Source organism: Suncus etruscus, chromosome 5, assembly GCF_024139225.1.
Source record: "Suncus etruscus isolate mSunEtr1 chromosome 5, mSunEtr1.pri.cur, whole genome shotgun sequence".
Lineage (NCBI taxonomy): Eukaryota > Metazoa > Chordata > Mammalia > Eulipotyphla > Soricidae > Suncus > Suncus etruscus.
Genome location: NC_064852.1, coordinates 56,838,142 through 56,853,015, shown reverse-complemented (window position 1 = coordinate 56,853,015; position 14,874 = coordinate 56,838,142). Strand labels below are relative to the sequence as shown.

General features: G+C 34.4%; 1 protein-coding gene across 1 annotated transcript in view; it reads right to left on the bottom strand.

Annotated features, from left to right (window-relative positions):
* The window catches only part of NCKAP5 (NCK associated protein 5), a 564,957-nt gene that overhangs the window by 335,056 nt on the left and 215,027 nt on the right, over positions 1 to 14,874 (bottom strand). Inside the window, exon 4 of the mRNA XM_049773574.1 lies at positions 10,443 to 10,592. Within this exon, the coding sequence (XP_049629531.1) occupies positions 10,443 to 10,592 (150 nt within the window). The remainder of the gene's footprint in view (positions 1 to 10,442; positions 10,593 to 14,874) is intronic.

The following is a 14,874-nucleotide window of genomic DNA, read 5'->3' as shown; positions in this document are numbered from 1 at the left end:
TATAGAGACATGCAGTGTTATGACTTGGACAAACTTTTCTGATATAGACCCATGCTTTGCTTCACCAGAACATTTCAAATTCTGGTCACAGAGATCAAAACACTGTGTCTTGGATAGAAAGAGTGATCACCAATAAAGAACCTAGAAAGCTAAGAGAACTGCTTATATTATTGGTTTTTCAAGGAACTTAACTCTTGGAAATTGATTCAGTAGAAATAAACTCTCCAGTGATTGTTATCTTACAAGGAACAGCAGAGGTGGCTCCTACATACATCGCTGGGATTCTTACCTTTGGAGAGGCATTGATTCTTAAATGATATAAGGTGTAGCTTATTTTAAAAGAAAGGTAGCATATTAAATATTCCTGTGAAATGTAAAGATAAAGGTTCATATATCCAGGTGCTTAACATAGCACATTAAAAATATCAATTGCTTAACTAGCAAAAAGAAATAGAAGACAAACTGTTACATAGGTTCATGTATTTGATAAATTTCTATATAGATTTTAGAAAATACTAAGTAATGTGGGAAATAGTTTTGATATTTACAACTTGAATGCTACCAATTTTTATTTATATATATTTTTTTATTTTGGGCCACACACAGCAGCATTGAGGGGTTACTCCTGGCTCTGCGCTCAGAAATCGCTTCTGGCAAGCTTGGGAGAACATATGGGATACCAAGGATTCAAACCTAGGTCTGTCTTGGGTCAGCTGTGTGCAAGGTAAACACCTAACTGCTGTGCTATCTCTCTGGCTCCCCAACTTTTATTTTAACTTCAAGCTTTTTACCTAAGAAAATGCTTTCTCTCCAGTCCTATAGTAGTTATTGCTAGGTGACCCAATGGGATAAAAATTAATAAGGAAAAGATAAACTCAGATATCTTTATAGACATCTAGAGTTACCTGTTGTTAGCAAACTGGCCTACAATCTAAAGTTAGAAGAAACCAGCTACTTTTTAACTTTAAAGTTTTCTTATCCCACTATCTTAGATAAGAGAGAATAAAAGAAGAAGGAGGAGGTAAGAATTTAAAGTCAATTAGGCATGATAAGAAATTAGACTGTGCTTCTCAGTAAGAAGTCAAATCCAACCTGGGCATATCATCTCCACAGTCACCTCAGGGGAGCCATCAACAGACAAGTAGGAAGCCAGTTCTGAGTACTTTTGATTACAAGTGTTTCCCCAGGTTCCCAATCTTTGAGCACTGGCAATTGGAAAGACTTTTGTAAGTAAGTGTGAAGATTTGGGAGAAAAGTTCAACTCAAGGCTGGGAAAAAAAAAATTACAGTAACAACTGACTGAAACCAACTAATAGAATTTTATTGATTTGGTCCTGAACTATACCTAAGGTGTTTGAAGTGCTTAAAATATCACTATAAAAGCAAGAGTGCAGGGTTCTTAATCCAGGCTGTACAATGGATTGTCTTGCAGGGAGTTATTAAAGAACAGACTTTCAGTGTCTCTTTTAGACTAAAGAGTTGAATATCCAGGATTATTTTCTAGACCTTTGACATTTTCAGAATTTCTCTTTATATGTGTTTCATCAATGGTTGCTTTCAGATTCCATTTCTACACTTACTTTTCTTTCTTTTCCTTCACAGAATTTTCTCTTTCCATTGACCCATTTCTATTAGCACATTAGCAAACCCTAATCAGCAGCCTTTTAAAAGAAAACTTGTATTTCTCTTCAGGTATGACTTCTCTATAGCTTATTCAAAGCAAACTTTCTGAAAGAGCTGATTTTATTCACCAATATATATAGCTTTATCTTTCTACCTATTCCAATAAGAACTTTGTTATTGAACTTTTGGCCAATCCATCCGGTTCCAGAACCAACAGTCAACTCTGTGCTCCATTTCAATAAATCTGCCTTGAAATAGTTTCTTCCAGGATAGCAATAGAGCTTGCTATCTTTGATTTTCTTCTAACTCATGTTTTCAAGTCTTATTGCATAGATCTTCCACTGCGAGACCTCTAAAAAGGGGGCCCTGTAGCAAGCTCTGCCCTTTGCCCTCTCAAGTCCCATGTTTACATTCACTTTTAATGTGATTTTAGTAAGTAACAAGGTAGCTGTGAAAGTTGAATACATGTTTAGTCCATATCACTAATCCTGATCTTGACCCCAGGTATCCAATGCCCTACCCAATGCTTAAAAGACATTGAAACTTAACATGAACAAAACACTGAATGACTCTGTGCTCCTTTCCCAAAAGCATCTCTTCTCCAAAATTTTCCTCTTAGAAATTTGATAAAATACCATACTCAGTTGATCAGATTAAAAATGAAATGATTTCTTTGCCACATAAAGTCTGTCAATAATTCCAGTAGGTCTTAGTTCTAAAATATATTGCTACTTGATCATTTCTCAAAAGCAAGGTAATGTAACATCAAAATACAGGAGTAAAAATTCCGATGGCCGTACCTACTGACTATATAAGTCTGTACAGTCTTTGTGGGTTTGTTTTCCTCACCTATAAAATGGGATAATGGCAGTCATATATTCCTTACCTAATAATGTTTTTATAAAAAATAAAACCATGTGAGAGTTGGTAGCAAGAATATTTAGAATGATGCAAATTAGCTGCATATAATGATTTACTGTTAGCAATCTTTATTACTTATACTAGTCCAATATTATGTGATAGTTTTATTCTCATTAATTTTAGATACTCCATACTAAAATACCCAATACTAATCTGATAAAATATTATATAAGGAATCTTTAAAAATGTCATACATGTTTTTATTATTTTGTGTTTTTTTTGCTTCTTGTTTTTGTTTTTTCTTATTTTGGTGGGAACACTTGGTGTTCCTTAGGGATAACTCCTTGTTCTGTGCTCATAAATTACTTCTGGAAGGCTCAGGGGACTATATGGGATGCCAGTGATCAAACTCAGGTTGGCTTAGTGCAAGGCAAATGCCCTAGTGCCCTAGTCACTGTGCTATCTCTATGGCCCCTCCTACCTGGTCTTTTTGCATTTGCCTTTGATCTTCTATTAGCCCAAACAGCATTATAAGAATTCTTTATACAGAAGTACTCAGGTCATGTTATTTATCTCCTGGGTTCCCTTTAAATGTATAATTATGGTTAAAAACTATCATAGTAAGGAACTTTTTGTTGGGGCCTGAGCAGAGGCACAGGGCATAAGGCATCTGCCTTGTGCGCACTAGCCTAGGACAGACCATGGTTCAATCCCCTGGCGCACCATATGTCCTCCAAGCCAGGGGTGATTTCTGAGAGTATACCAGGAGTAACCCCTGAGTGTCACCGGGTGTGGCCCCAAAACAAAACAAAACAAAAAGACAAACAAACAAAAACTATCATACTAAGGCCTACAGAATTTTGCAATATTTGGCTCACCTCAAAAATCTCTGCATTTATGAACTCTCAGTGTTCTTCCTATACTTTCTGTCTCAAAACAGAGTTCTTACTTCTGTTCTAACTTACAGAGCTTTCTACTATCTCGGTAGTAGACAGAAGTTTCTTTTTGTTCTTCCATATCTTCACACACAATGTACTTTACATTATTTATGTTAAATCCAGAATCAGTGGCTAACTTAGATAAATACCTATTCTACCCCTTTTCTACTATATCACCTATATTTTCTTAATAAGAGGAAATTATCTATCTATATTTCATTTATCAAATTTAATATTTTACATAGGGATGTACTTTCTAGAACTGGGAAAATTGTTTAAAGAAGAGAAGCATATTCTGCCATGCTCAAGTATCCAAATATGAGGCTAGCACCATATCAACATACAGTGAAACCCTGTGGCCTGCAGGTACTGCTCAGTCTAGTAGCTGACCACAAAACTGAACAGACAGACTCACAAACCCAGGTCAAACATAAGCTTTAGAGTCCTGGGTATGCACCTCTGCTGGAAAGGCTCATATTTGAAAAAAGAAAAGAAAAGAAAAAGAGTGCACTTCCTATGTTCAAGGACAATAAAAACTGATCTAGATCCAGTAGTCAAACATTTGACTCTTAGAAGGTATTCAAAAAATATATTTTAGCTATACAAATTCAGTACATAATTGTAATGTAAAGCCAAACTTGAAAACTCCTATTTTAAACTACCTCTATTTAAACATGGAATAGAATTAAGAAAAAGCTTAGGCTTAGTTCTTTATTTGTCATACTTTGAAAGTATGATTGTGTAAGGAATAGTCATTATTTACCTTAACCTTTTAATTGCCATAGTTTGGGGATACATGATAAAACATTTATATAAGAAGACAAGTTCTTTTGACCTTGAGGCTATGGATAAAGCATAAAGTTGGTCAATGAATGAAAAGAAAGTGGTGGCAAAGATGTTCGGAAGCAGTGCTGAAGGCACTACAAGGAACTTAGTAACAAATCTCAAATTAAGGCCAAAGCCATGGGTGAATAGCAGGAAGACAAGAACAAGTTGAGGAATACCAATAGCAGAATCTCCATTTTGAGCACTGAGTGACATATTTATAAAATACAAGCCGAGTTCTTCTGACATATTCAGAAGCCAGCATAGAACCCACAAGGAGATACAAGTGAAGAATCTCTGGCCAACTCACTGGGGAGTTGGGTTCCTGCAATTACTCCTTCTGGAAGTCTCAGCAGATTTCTGTTCCCATACCTGGGAATATATCATGTACCTAACTTAAAGGTATTAAATACCATAGATCTAACTTAAAGGAACTCAGCAATACACTAATTAGTAGGATACAGGGAGTCTCTGAGCAGTGAGAAAAGGCCAATCAAGCCTGACTTCCATTCTTCAATCACATTCCCAGGCATTGTCATGTAGATGGAGACCCACAAAGGGAACATAAACCCAAACAAAGGACTGCTACTTGATCTTTTATTAGTGTAATCTTTTACTAATGTAATGGCCTTTTACTAATTTTCTTGTCCCCTCCTTGCAAGTGTCATTTTCTAATCATAAAATTTCTTCCTGCCTATAATTCTCTCAGTGAATTATAACATAAAACTACACACCTACACAACAGCCCTCAATAAAGTCAATGGATCATGCAGGTGAAATCTGAAGAAACTTGAATCAGCAGTCTAGAGTGGAACAAAAAATATGAATAGTGGGTCCAGAGCTATATATAGTGAATAGGGTATTGGCTTGTAAGAGGCTTACCCAGGTTCAAGCCTCAGAATTCCATGATTCCTGACTTAGTGAGGAAAAATTCTTGAGTGTGGAACCAGTAATAACCCCTGAGCATCATCAGGTGTGCATCCTCCTCCACACACACACACAAAAGGAGTAGTTTATTGTTAGATGGGACCCAGTAGATGGCAGTGCAGCTAAAATGACGTGATTTACTATACATTAAACAAGCAGTATTTAAAGTAGCAGCCTTGAAATCTAAACATAAACAAAATGACATAGGAAGGGAAGAGTAGGGAATATATATGTCTTGAGTGTGAAGGGCCAAAGATTAAATCCCTATCATCATATACACTTAGAATTCTGAGTGGTAACTATAGTAGCCTCAGCATTGCTAGTCTGGAGCATCTAACCACTTGGCCAAATAAAATACAACATGAGAAGTCAACTTTGAAATTCTTACCCTATCTCAATCAAACCTTCTGTGATATCTTTGGAGATAAGATTTTAAAAGTCACAGAATGAGCGGCCAGAGAGACAGCATGGATATATGGCATTTGCCTTGTATGCAGAAGGATAGTGGTTCAAATCCCTGAGTCCCATATGGTCCCCCGAGCCTGCCTGGAGTGATTTCTGAGTGTAGAGCCAGGAGTAACCCCTGAGCACTGCCCCAAAACAAACAAACAAAAACCAAAAAAACAAACAAACAAAAAGTCACAGAATGAGTATTAAGCATTTTTATTGCCTTTGTGGTCTTTATAGTACACTAGATCAAGTTATTTCTGGATCAGATAAATCAAGAAACTAAATATAAATTTGGGCCCAAGGAAAGTAACTTCTAGAGAGTGAGGACATATAGTCTACTAATCAAAAAAAATTCTTAAGGGAGTGAATAAAGTACAACAAAGCTAAAAGTAAAAAGCACATTAGTGTATGTCTTTGAAAGTTTCCTCCAAAATTATTTTGCAGAAATCTGGGGAAGGGTTGGGGTGTGATCAGGAGTAGAATGCTGAGATCAGAAGTTTTCTCATGAAAATGGAGATAGCTCAAGTGGTTAAGTGCATGCGTACTATCTGTAAGGCCCTGAGTTCAATCCCAAAAACACATATCTCCTAAACACCCTTGGGCTCTAGTGTTGGCAAGCATTGCAGGGAGTGGTTTTAGGATCTACTAAGCACCAGAGGGTATGTATATTACTATGAAAAATAGTAATGTTAAAAAATGAACAGTTCAATATTTTAAAATTTTACTGTAGGAAGAATGAGTAGGAAAGAGAAGATAGTTTGTAGAGAAGGCGGTGATTTAAGGAAGGAGCTGGCAACAAATGCCCTAATGCTGAAAAATGTAGAAAAAATAGATATCCAAAGCCCAATTTAGCCTTTGGAATATTTGTCATGACTACAATGGGATACACAATTTCTGTTCTCTTCCTTCTAAAGAAAAGTCCATGTTCTATGTTTTTTTTCTCATATTAATTCTTATACTTCATATATAAAATAAATGTTTTTCCTAATATTAAAATTTTTTTCTGTAAGGGGAAATGAGAAATGAGAATACCTGGGTTAAGGTCCATTGACTTCACTTTATCTGCAGGGAGCAATCCCTTGCTCCAGCCTGAAGTTATGACTACCTGAAAACTTGGTGGTAAGGATCAATTCCTAAACTGTGCTGATCAAGTAGAACTCAGGATAGCTACACAGCATTAGGTAGATATGTTATCAAGCTGGAAAAATAGTAGTATTTAGACTGTAGATCTTTACAAGTCCAAAGGCACTCACCAATGATACCTAGGAGGGTCACAGTTGGGCAGTAGCATGGTCCTTATAGACCATCAAGGCCTTAACTCCAAATATTCGCAAAATTCCTCAGCAATCTTTCAAAACAGTGCCTTGTTCTAGTACATAAATTTGTGTGGGTTCTCTGGCCAACTGTGATTTCAGTCTGTTATAAAGAGTCTAAGTTTTCTTACAACTGCTAACTTAAGAATCCTACACACCAAACACATATTAATTAAAATATAAAAAATATTTAACAAAATTCATATGGAAAGAAGATATCAAATAAACATGTGTGTTAGATACACATATGAATGTATGATGTGTGGAATTTTCTGTTTTTTAAGTGTCCATTTTACATAAAATATTATATTATCTTTTTAAGTAGACAACAGTTAATATGAGATTTGAGGATGTAAGGAGATGAGGAGTTCCCTTAAACTGATAAGGAATTTTAGTTAATGAGTAGTGACACTGTAACTATAAGAAATTATTTTACAACATACAATACTGCAAATTAGACTGTAGTTTAATGGAAAACAAAAATAATGCTGGATGTAGAGTTGTCTGAATGTAAATATCAATGTAAAAAATACTGTTTTATTTTACTTTGTGAAGGTTTAAGAAAAATTCTCTGCCAAAGGTTTTTTAAATTTTTTTTAGTTTCATTGAAGAAAATATCCTTCACAAACTTTTATTAGTGCTAATTAATTGAAGAACAATTTCACCACTTAATCATAAATAAGTATTCAAGCACATGATACTAATGAAAGTATAATATCAACGCATTTTTATCATTAAGTGAAGTTACTAGAACCTGAAGATAAATGTATGGATTTCCTAAAACTCTCAAACAGAAATATTAATCTTCTTTCCCACCTTAGAATGACTATCTTAACACTAAAATAAAAAAACATTTAGAACCTTTGGAGAAGATAATCTTGGCATGTTGGCCCAAAGTTTCCTAATACAATCTTTTTTTTTAACCTATGCTTTTGTTTTTTGCTTTGTTTTTATATCACTTGCTGGATCTAATGTATTTCAAATGTTTCTGTGTGAGTTACTGAAATTTTAAAAATTTATTGTTTTTATATTGATTTGAGAAAAGGCAGAACACAGAGTGTGCAGATAAGGGAGACAATCTGGTTGAAACCATTGTACAAGCATGAACTCATTCATTCTCAAGTTTTTGTAATATAAAGTCACTAAATTTTGTAGTTGCAGGAACACACAGAAAGCCTGAAGATCTTGCTTAAAGCCTCAAAACTAGAAAGTAGTACATCTGGGATTTAAACCAAATCCGGAGAATCTGACCACAAAGTCCATAATCCTACTTTATCTTTAATATTGCTGAAGAGATGACAAATGGGTACGTTCATTAGGGACAACATGGTGGATTAGAGCCAGAATTGCAGGAACCAAGCAAAGAAACAAACTTTCCAGATCTTGTGACTACATTCACAATATTTTTCAGGATTCTTAGACCCTAGAGTAGAAATATATTTTGACATTTTGGATTAAGGTCCCTTGGAACTAGTTTATTAGGATGAGGTATGTTAGCAAGGATAAAGGTATGAGTTTCCCAAAACTATCAAATAGTAATATTAATCTCCCTCTCCCACCTTACAATTACTATCTTTAAAATAACAAAACATTGAGAACCTTTGGAGAAGAGATTCTTGGTGCCTTGACCCAAAGGTCCCTTAATATGACCTCACTTTTACCCTATGCTTTTTTTTTTTAATATCACTTTCTGATATTAACTCACATCATATTAAACTGACAGGTAATTATGTCCTTAACTCTACATATGTTAACAGAGAATTTACTAAAAGTAAGTAAGTAGCTCATAGAAAAATGACCCTCTGCTGAATCTTTCAGCTCATAAAACCAAACAGAAAGTAATAATTAAAATGATTTTAGGGGGAATAATGCCACCAGCCGACTTAGTAGAAATGCCCCTTTCAAAAGTGCCATTGTTAAAAGCCAGGAGTTTGGTGTTTTAAAAAGTTTATCTTAAGGGTGTAACATGAATATAATGTGAATTAAAGGCATAGTAACATTATGGAGAAAAATAAAATGAATACTATTGTGAACTGAATGAAATTGTCAAATGAATAACTTTGATAAAGTTTTCTGCACAGGCAAATGTATTAACTAGCTTTCTACATAGTGATCTGCTTTTCCTTTGTAACTTGTAGTCCTTAAAAGACTTTTTTTTTAAATAAAGTCCATCATTACACTTAGGTTATGTAGTTCTTCTTTTTTTAATTTTTTATTTGTAAATTTCTTGTTAATATCTAGTAGTACTGTTTATTGTGCATTGAGTTGTGTCTACTGTGTAAGCATTAAATCCTATGATCCCCAAACTGTAAGCATCTACATAGAATTCTGATGTAACGAACTACATTAACAGTTCAATAAACCAGTTGTTTTGCATGCTGCTTATTTCCATACAAAATATACCATTTATTATATACTGTGTATAGTTGAAAGCATGTGTAGTCTACCAGAACTACATTATGATCTTTGATCATAATTTCTTCCTTCATAATGACAAAGTAGTGTTCACTAACTACAATATTCCAGTAAGAGGTTAAGTCCTTGTGACAGACTTAATGGAAAGAAAGGGAATGCATTCTGAAGACTGCAGATTTTCTTTTTGAATTTGAAGTGGTAATTTTTTTAATTCATCCTCCAGTGCTAACCCATAGCCTCAAATATGTAATTCCTAAGTAGAGATATTAAAATTGTACTTGCAATTAAAAAGAAATGATTTTAGGGGCTTTAAACATTGGGGAATTAGGGATTTAAGAGATTTACAGCAGTTAGGGCACTACCATGCTCAATCTTGACCAAAGTTTGATCTCCAGAACTTCATATGGTCCCCAGAGGACAAACAGGAGTGATTCTTATGTGCAGAGCAAGCAGTAAGCCCCAAGATCTACCAGATGTAGCAACCCCAAAACAAACAAAAACAAATCCAGGAATTAACACGTGAGGTTATAGCAAATGCCACTAATAGACTAGTGATTCCAAATTGAGTACTAGATGTCTGATATCATTCCAAAATTTCTTTACAGAAAATTACTTAGTTCCATCTCTACTTTTATTTGTTTTACATGTTCAACTTTGGAATTGATTTCATTAGAAAACATAATCTTTCTACTTAAAAAGATCCTAACCCAGTATAGCATACTCATTCATTCAACCAGGATGATTGGTATTATGGTAACATGGTAGATATGTCACAACCCTTTCCTCAAAATATTTACGATTTTAAGAAATGACCATTTTGGTTGCTGAACTGAGCTTAAAGTGAATTATTGTCCTATCTACTCTTTTTAAGGCAATACAATAATAGTCACCAGGTCAAAACTTTCAGTGGTACAAATTTTAACATTTTGCTGATCACAGACAATGGATTACAAAAGGAAATGCTAGATAGATTATATTACTTGGAGAGAACATAGAAAAGAAGATTTATATTCACTCAAAACTGGGTGAACAAAAAAAGCGGAACAGTTATTTTTTTCTTTACACTTATAAGAGTTGTTTCGTTTCTTACCTCAAGAGCTTTCAATCTTTCTAACAGCAATTTGGTCTTTTCTTTTCCCTCATCTGTACTGCTGCTATCGCTCTTCGAATCCTCATCTACTACCATGCGAAGATCTTCTAAAACCTCCTTGTGCTTCTTTTCTTCCTCTAATAGTTTTTCCTGAAGCAGAAAGAATTATTATTTTCAATAATATCCACTGAAAAATAAGCAAAGGTCTACATCTGAAAAGTTTGGAATCTCCCTTTTGCATTTAACATTCTTCCTCTGGTAGAAGTAGAGGTTTTGCACACAGATTCTGATTTGTAAACTCTGTAAATACTTTTAAATATTCCTATCAGGAGAAAGTTACTGGGTCACCACCCTTGAAAGCAGATGTCATGTGACTAGCTGGAGGAGTGACCAAGCCAACATGCCTAAGGTGGAGTCATGCAGACTATCCAGATTTATCTATGTGGAATTCAGCCTCTCTCTAAAAATGAGAAAAGTAAAGCTGTCTCGATCCTTTGATTATGAAAGCTTAGCTACTAAAATTAAATTAATGAAATCACTAAACATGGAACCATTTAATATTTTAAAGGGAAAAAATATAAACCAAAATACTGAAATAAGATTGATTTCAGAATTGAAGCTTTTGGTTCCTTTTATATCACTTCAGTATTTGTAGCTTGGCCTTAGGGAGACATACAATGTTAGCAGAATTTGCTCGTCTCTCTTTGGTAAGGAACTTGAAAACTCAGGTTTTACTCTTAGTTCTGCTCTCAGAAATTGGTCCTGGCAGGCTCCTTACTCTACCTTATCTGTAGCTGCTTTGGAGAATTTAATTAAATATTAATATGAACCTCACAAATGTTGTTTTCAAGGGAAAAATAAATTTCAAGGTAATATTCTTTTGGGAAACTTTTATTATTTCCTGTGAATACCCTTTTACTACAGAAACCAGGTGATATCATTCTACCAAAGTAGCTTATTCAAAGTAAAATGCGATGGAGATCTTTCTTGATACAATAATAGTCACGAGGTCAAAACCTTCAGTGGTACAAATTTTAACATTTTGCTGATCACAGACAATGGATTACAAAAGGAAATGCTAGATAGATTATATTACTTTGAGAGAACATAGAAAAGATTTATACTCACTCAAAACCGAGTGAACAAAAGAAGCAGAACAGTTATTATTCTACCAAGTGAGCTAAACAAAGTGATCAGTAATGAGAGACTTCTTCATATTAACACTAATCTAAGATTATTTGCAAGTTAAGAAGTGCAAAAGCTATTATACTTAACCCTATGCAATTTATGATCTACAAACAAAGAACAGTATGAGGTGGCAACCCTTCTAACTATGTACATAAAAATACTCTGGAAATTTTTAAAAAATGCTTGATTCTATATATTTTTTAAAATAAGTTGTAAAGCATTTTTAAAGGTCTTAATATCTATGTCCATAGGTAGTACACATTTCTCTGTAGAGACATAAAGAAGTAAAACATTGGAGATCACTTAGCAACTTGACCCATGCTAATCTCTTGTATAAAGATCAGGATATAATTTGTCTTGTCATTACTTTACATAAACACACAATGGTTTAGGAACATGATCTCTCTTTGTAAAATGAGACCTGAGCATGAAACCACACACCACGTACAGGTGTGTTCACTCTCATAGCAGGTGTTGGTTCTGATAAATCCCACCCAAGCTTCAGTTGTACATCCTCATGTCTAAAAACAATTGAAGACATGATACATTAATACTAGACAGTGTGGTGGTACCTTTAAATTATTTTATTTAAACACCATGGTAATGAGATTGTTCATAATAGTTAGTTTCCCAGAGAAAAGTTCATGATTGCATTACAGTCATACAATGCACAACAGCCTTCACCACTGTTCATATACAACCATCAATTTCAATGGGTGTTGCATTTGAACAGTGAAATCTTATAAACATTGAATATTACAGTATGACTGAATGAATCACAAAAATGAGATTTTGTTTACAATTAAGAGTCAAAATCAAAAGCCTAATTTCCTTGTTAAATAAAAAATTCCAAAATGTATCAATAAGTGCTATGTTCTAGTAAGTTATATGTAAAAATGTAAAATAGGAATATGTGATATCAGAATATACCATAAAAAGAGGTAGACTTATAGTGATTGTTATATATGGTGATATCAGTCTATGGTTGTACAAGGAGATATTCATTTTTAAAAATAACAAATGATAAGTAGGAGGCAGCATTGCAATAGCCTAGGAGAAAAACTTTCCAAACCAAAATAAAATAAAATAAGATAAAATAAATGTCCCACAGTGAGGGTAAGCTAGCTTGCTAGACAGCTCAGAGAGAGGACTATTATGGAACATCAGAGTAAAAGTAAAAAAAAAAAAAGGGATTTTAAAAAGAGAATTGGGCCATGAAGAGTCATGAAAGGCACAATAATAAGTTTATATTTTATTTTATGGACAGTAAAAAGTGAGGTTAAATAAGGAGCTAACATATGTTCTGGTTTACATTTTATTCTTTTATTTTATTTTTGACACATAAAATGATAATTTAATAAAAATTAATTATAAGTGAACCGTTGGGATCACAAACATCAGATAATAAAAAACCAAAAAGATTATAAAGTAGAAATAGTTTTCAATGTTCATGGAAAGCAATTATGGCTGATAAACTGTGAAACAATGGGAAAATGAAGCAAGTCTAGATATGGGAAGTACACATGAGTCAATCTGTTTAACCTTATAAGGAATTTGTAATTTATTTAGGAAAGCCAATTTTATGAGGAAGTAAATTCATGTTACATTCATTTTAATTTAGAACAATTTATTCATTTAGAATAAATTAAGAGCTTTGCTCCCTGTCTGGTTTCCCGCTTTTCTGTGTGAGGCAGCCAAGAAAGGCAGCAGCAGAGATAAGCTCTTTAAGACTCAACACAAGCCAAGAAAGACCCCAGTGGACAATAATCTCTTCAAGGCTCTGAACAAAGTAGGCTGACTTTACCCAGAAAGGTGGAGACTGATTCCTGCTATGTATCTGGGCACAAAATAAGACATAAAAGGCCACAGCTTTGCTCCCTGCCTGATGTCCTTCTTTGCTCCCTGCCTTGTTTCTTGCTTTGCTCTACTTGAATTCACAGCCACACTCTTCCTCTGGCCCATGAACCCCACCACAAAGCATAGTAAAATCCACACTACCAGAGTGTTAATGGGGAAGCAATGCACAACAACCTCATGCATAGAGAATGAAGATGGCAGCCCTAATGACCCGAAAAGTACCAACCACCTAGATAGACTCTCAAATAAGGAGTTTAGAGTAGAAATATAGAGGATATTCATAGAACTCAAAGAAAGCAAAGATCATGCTGGCTAGACCACAAAGATAGAAATTTAAAAATTCCAAACTGAAATAACAGGATTGAGATCTCGATAGATTAAATGATTTTCCTCAATACAAAGCCTCTTCAACAGAGTGACAGCAGCTGAGGAGAGAATCATTGAGCTGGAAGATGAGATTCAAAATAACTTTATACAGCAGAAGAGATTGAAAAAGAACCATAAAGCAAATGATCAGACAATGGAAAAATTACTCCAAGAATGTGAACAGATGAAAATGAAAGTCTTTGTTAAACTCAACAGAAACATAAGAATCACTGGAGTCCCAAAGACCCAGGAACATAATCCCCAGGAAGATAATCAACAATCAAGGATATCATTACAGAGAAACTCCCAGAGCTAAAGACTGCATGAAACCAAATCCTGCATACCCAGAGTACCAGCTAAAAGAGACCAGAAGAAAAGCACCCCAAGACACATCCTAGTAACAATGGTATAGGGATAGAATATTGAAAGCAGCAATATCATAAAGATAAATTACATTCAAATGAGCATCCTTAAGATTTACAGCAGATCTGTCACAAGAAACTCTCAAGGCCAGAAGGCAGTAGTGGGATATAGGGACAAAACTCAATGAAATGAATGCTTCACCTATCATACTGTACACAGCCAGACTCACTTTCAGGTTTTAAGGAAGTATACATAGCTTCACAGATAAACAACAGCTCAGAAACTTTACAGACTCAAACCAACCTTAATAGAAAAACTGAAAGGTCTATTTTCAGACCAGCAGACACACCAAACTTCTACATAAAGATGACACGAAATTCTATGGCAATTATCTCTCTCAAAATCAATGGACTAAATGCACCTGTTAAGAGACACAGAGTGGCAAATTGGATCAAAACGTTGAATACAACATTTTGCGCCTATAAGAAACAAATATTAAATAAAACAGAAAAAATAATAAATAAATCAAACAGAACAAATAATACATCTGGAACGCAATTCAAAGTTATTAAACAAAAGAAGAATTACATGATTAGGACAACAGGACTCCAATAAGGAAAAAATCATTATAAATTAAAGCTGATATTTGCAGAATGTC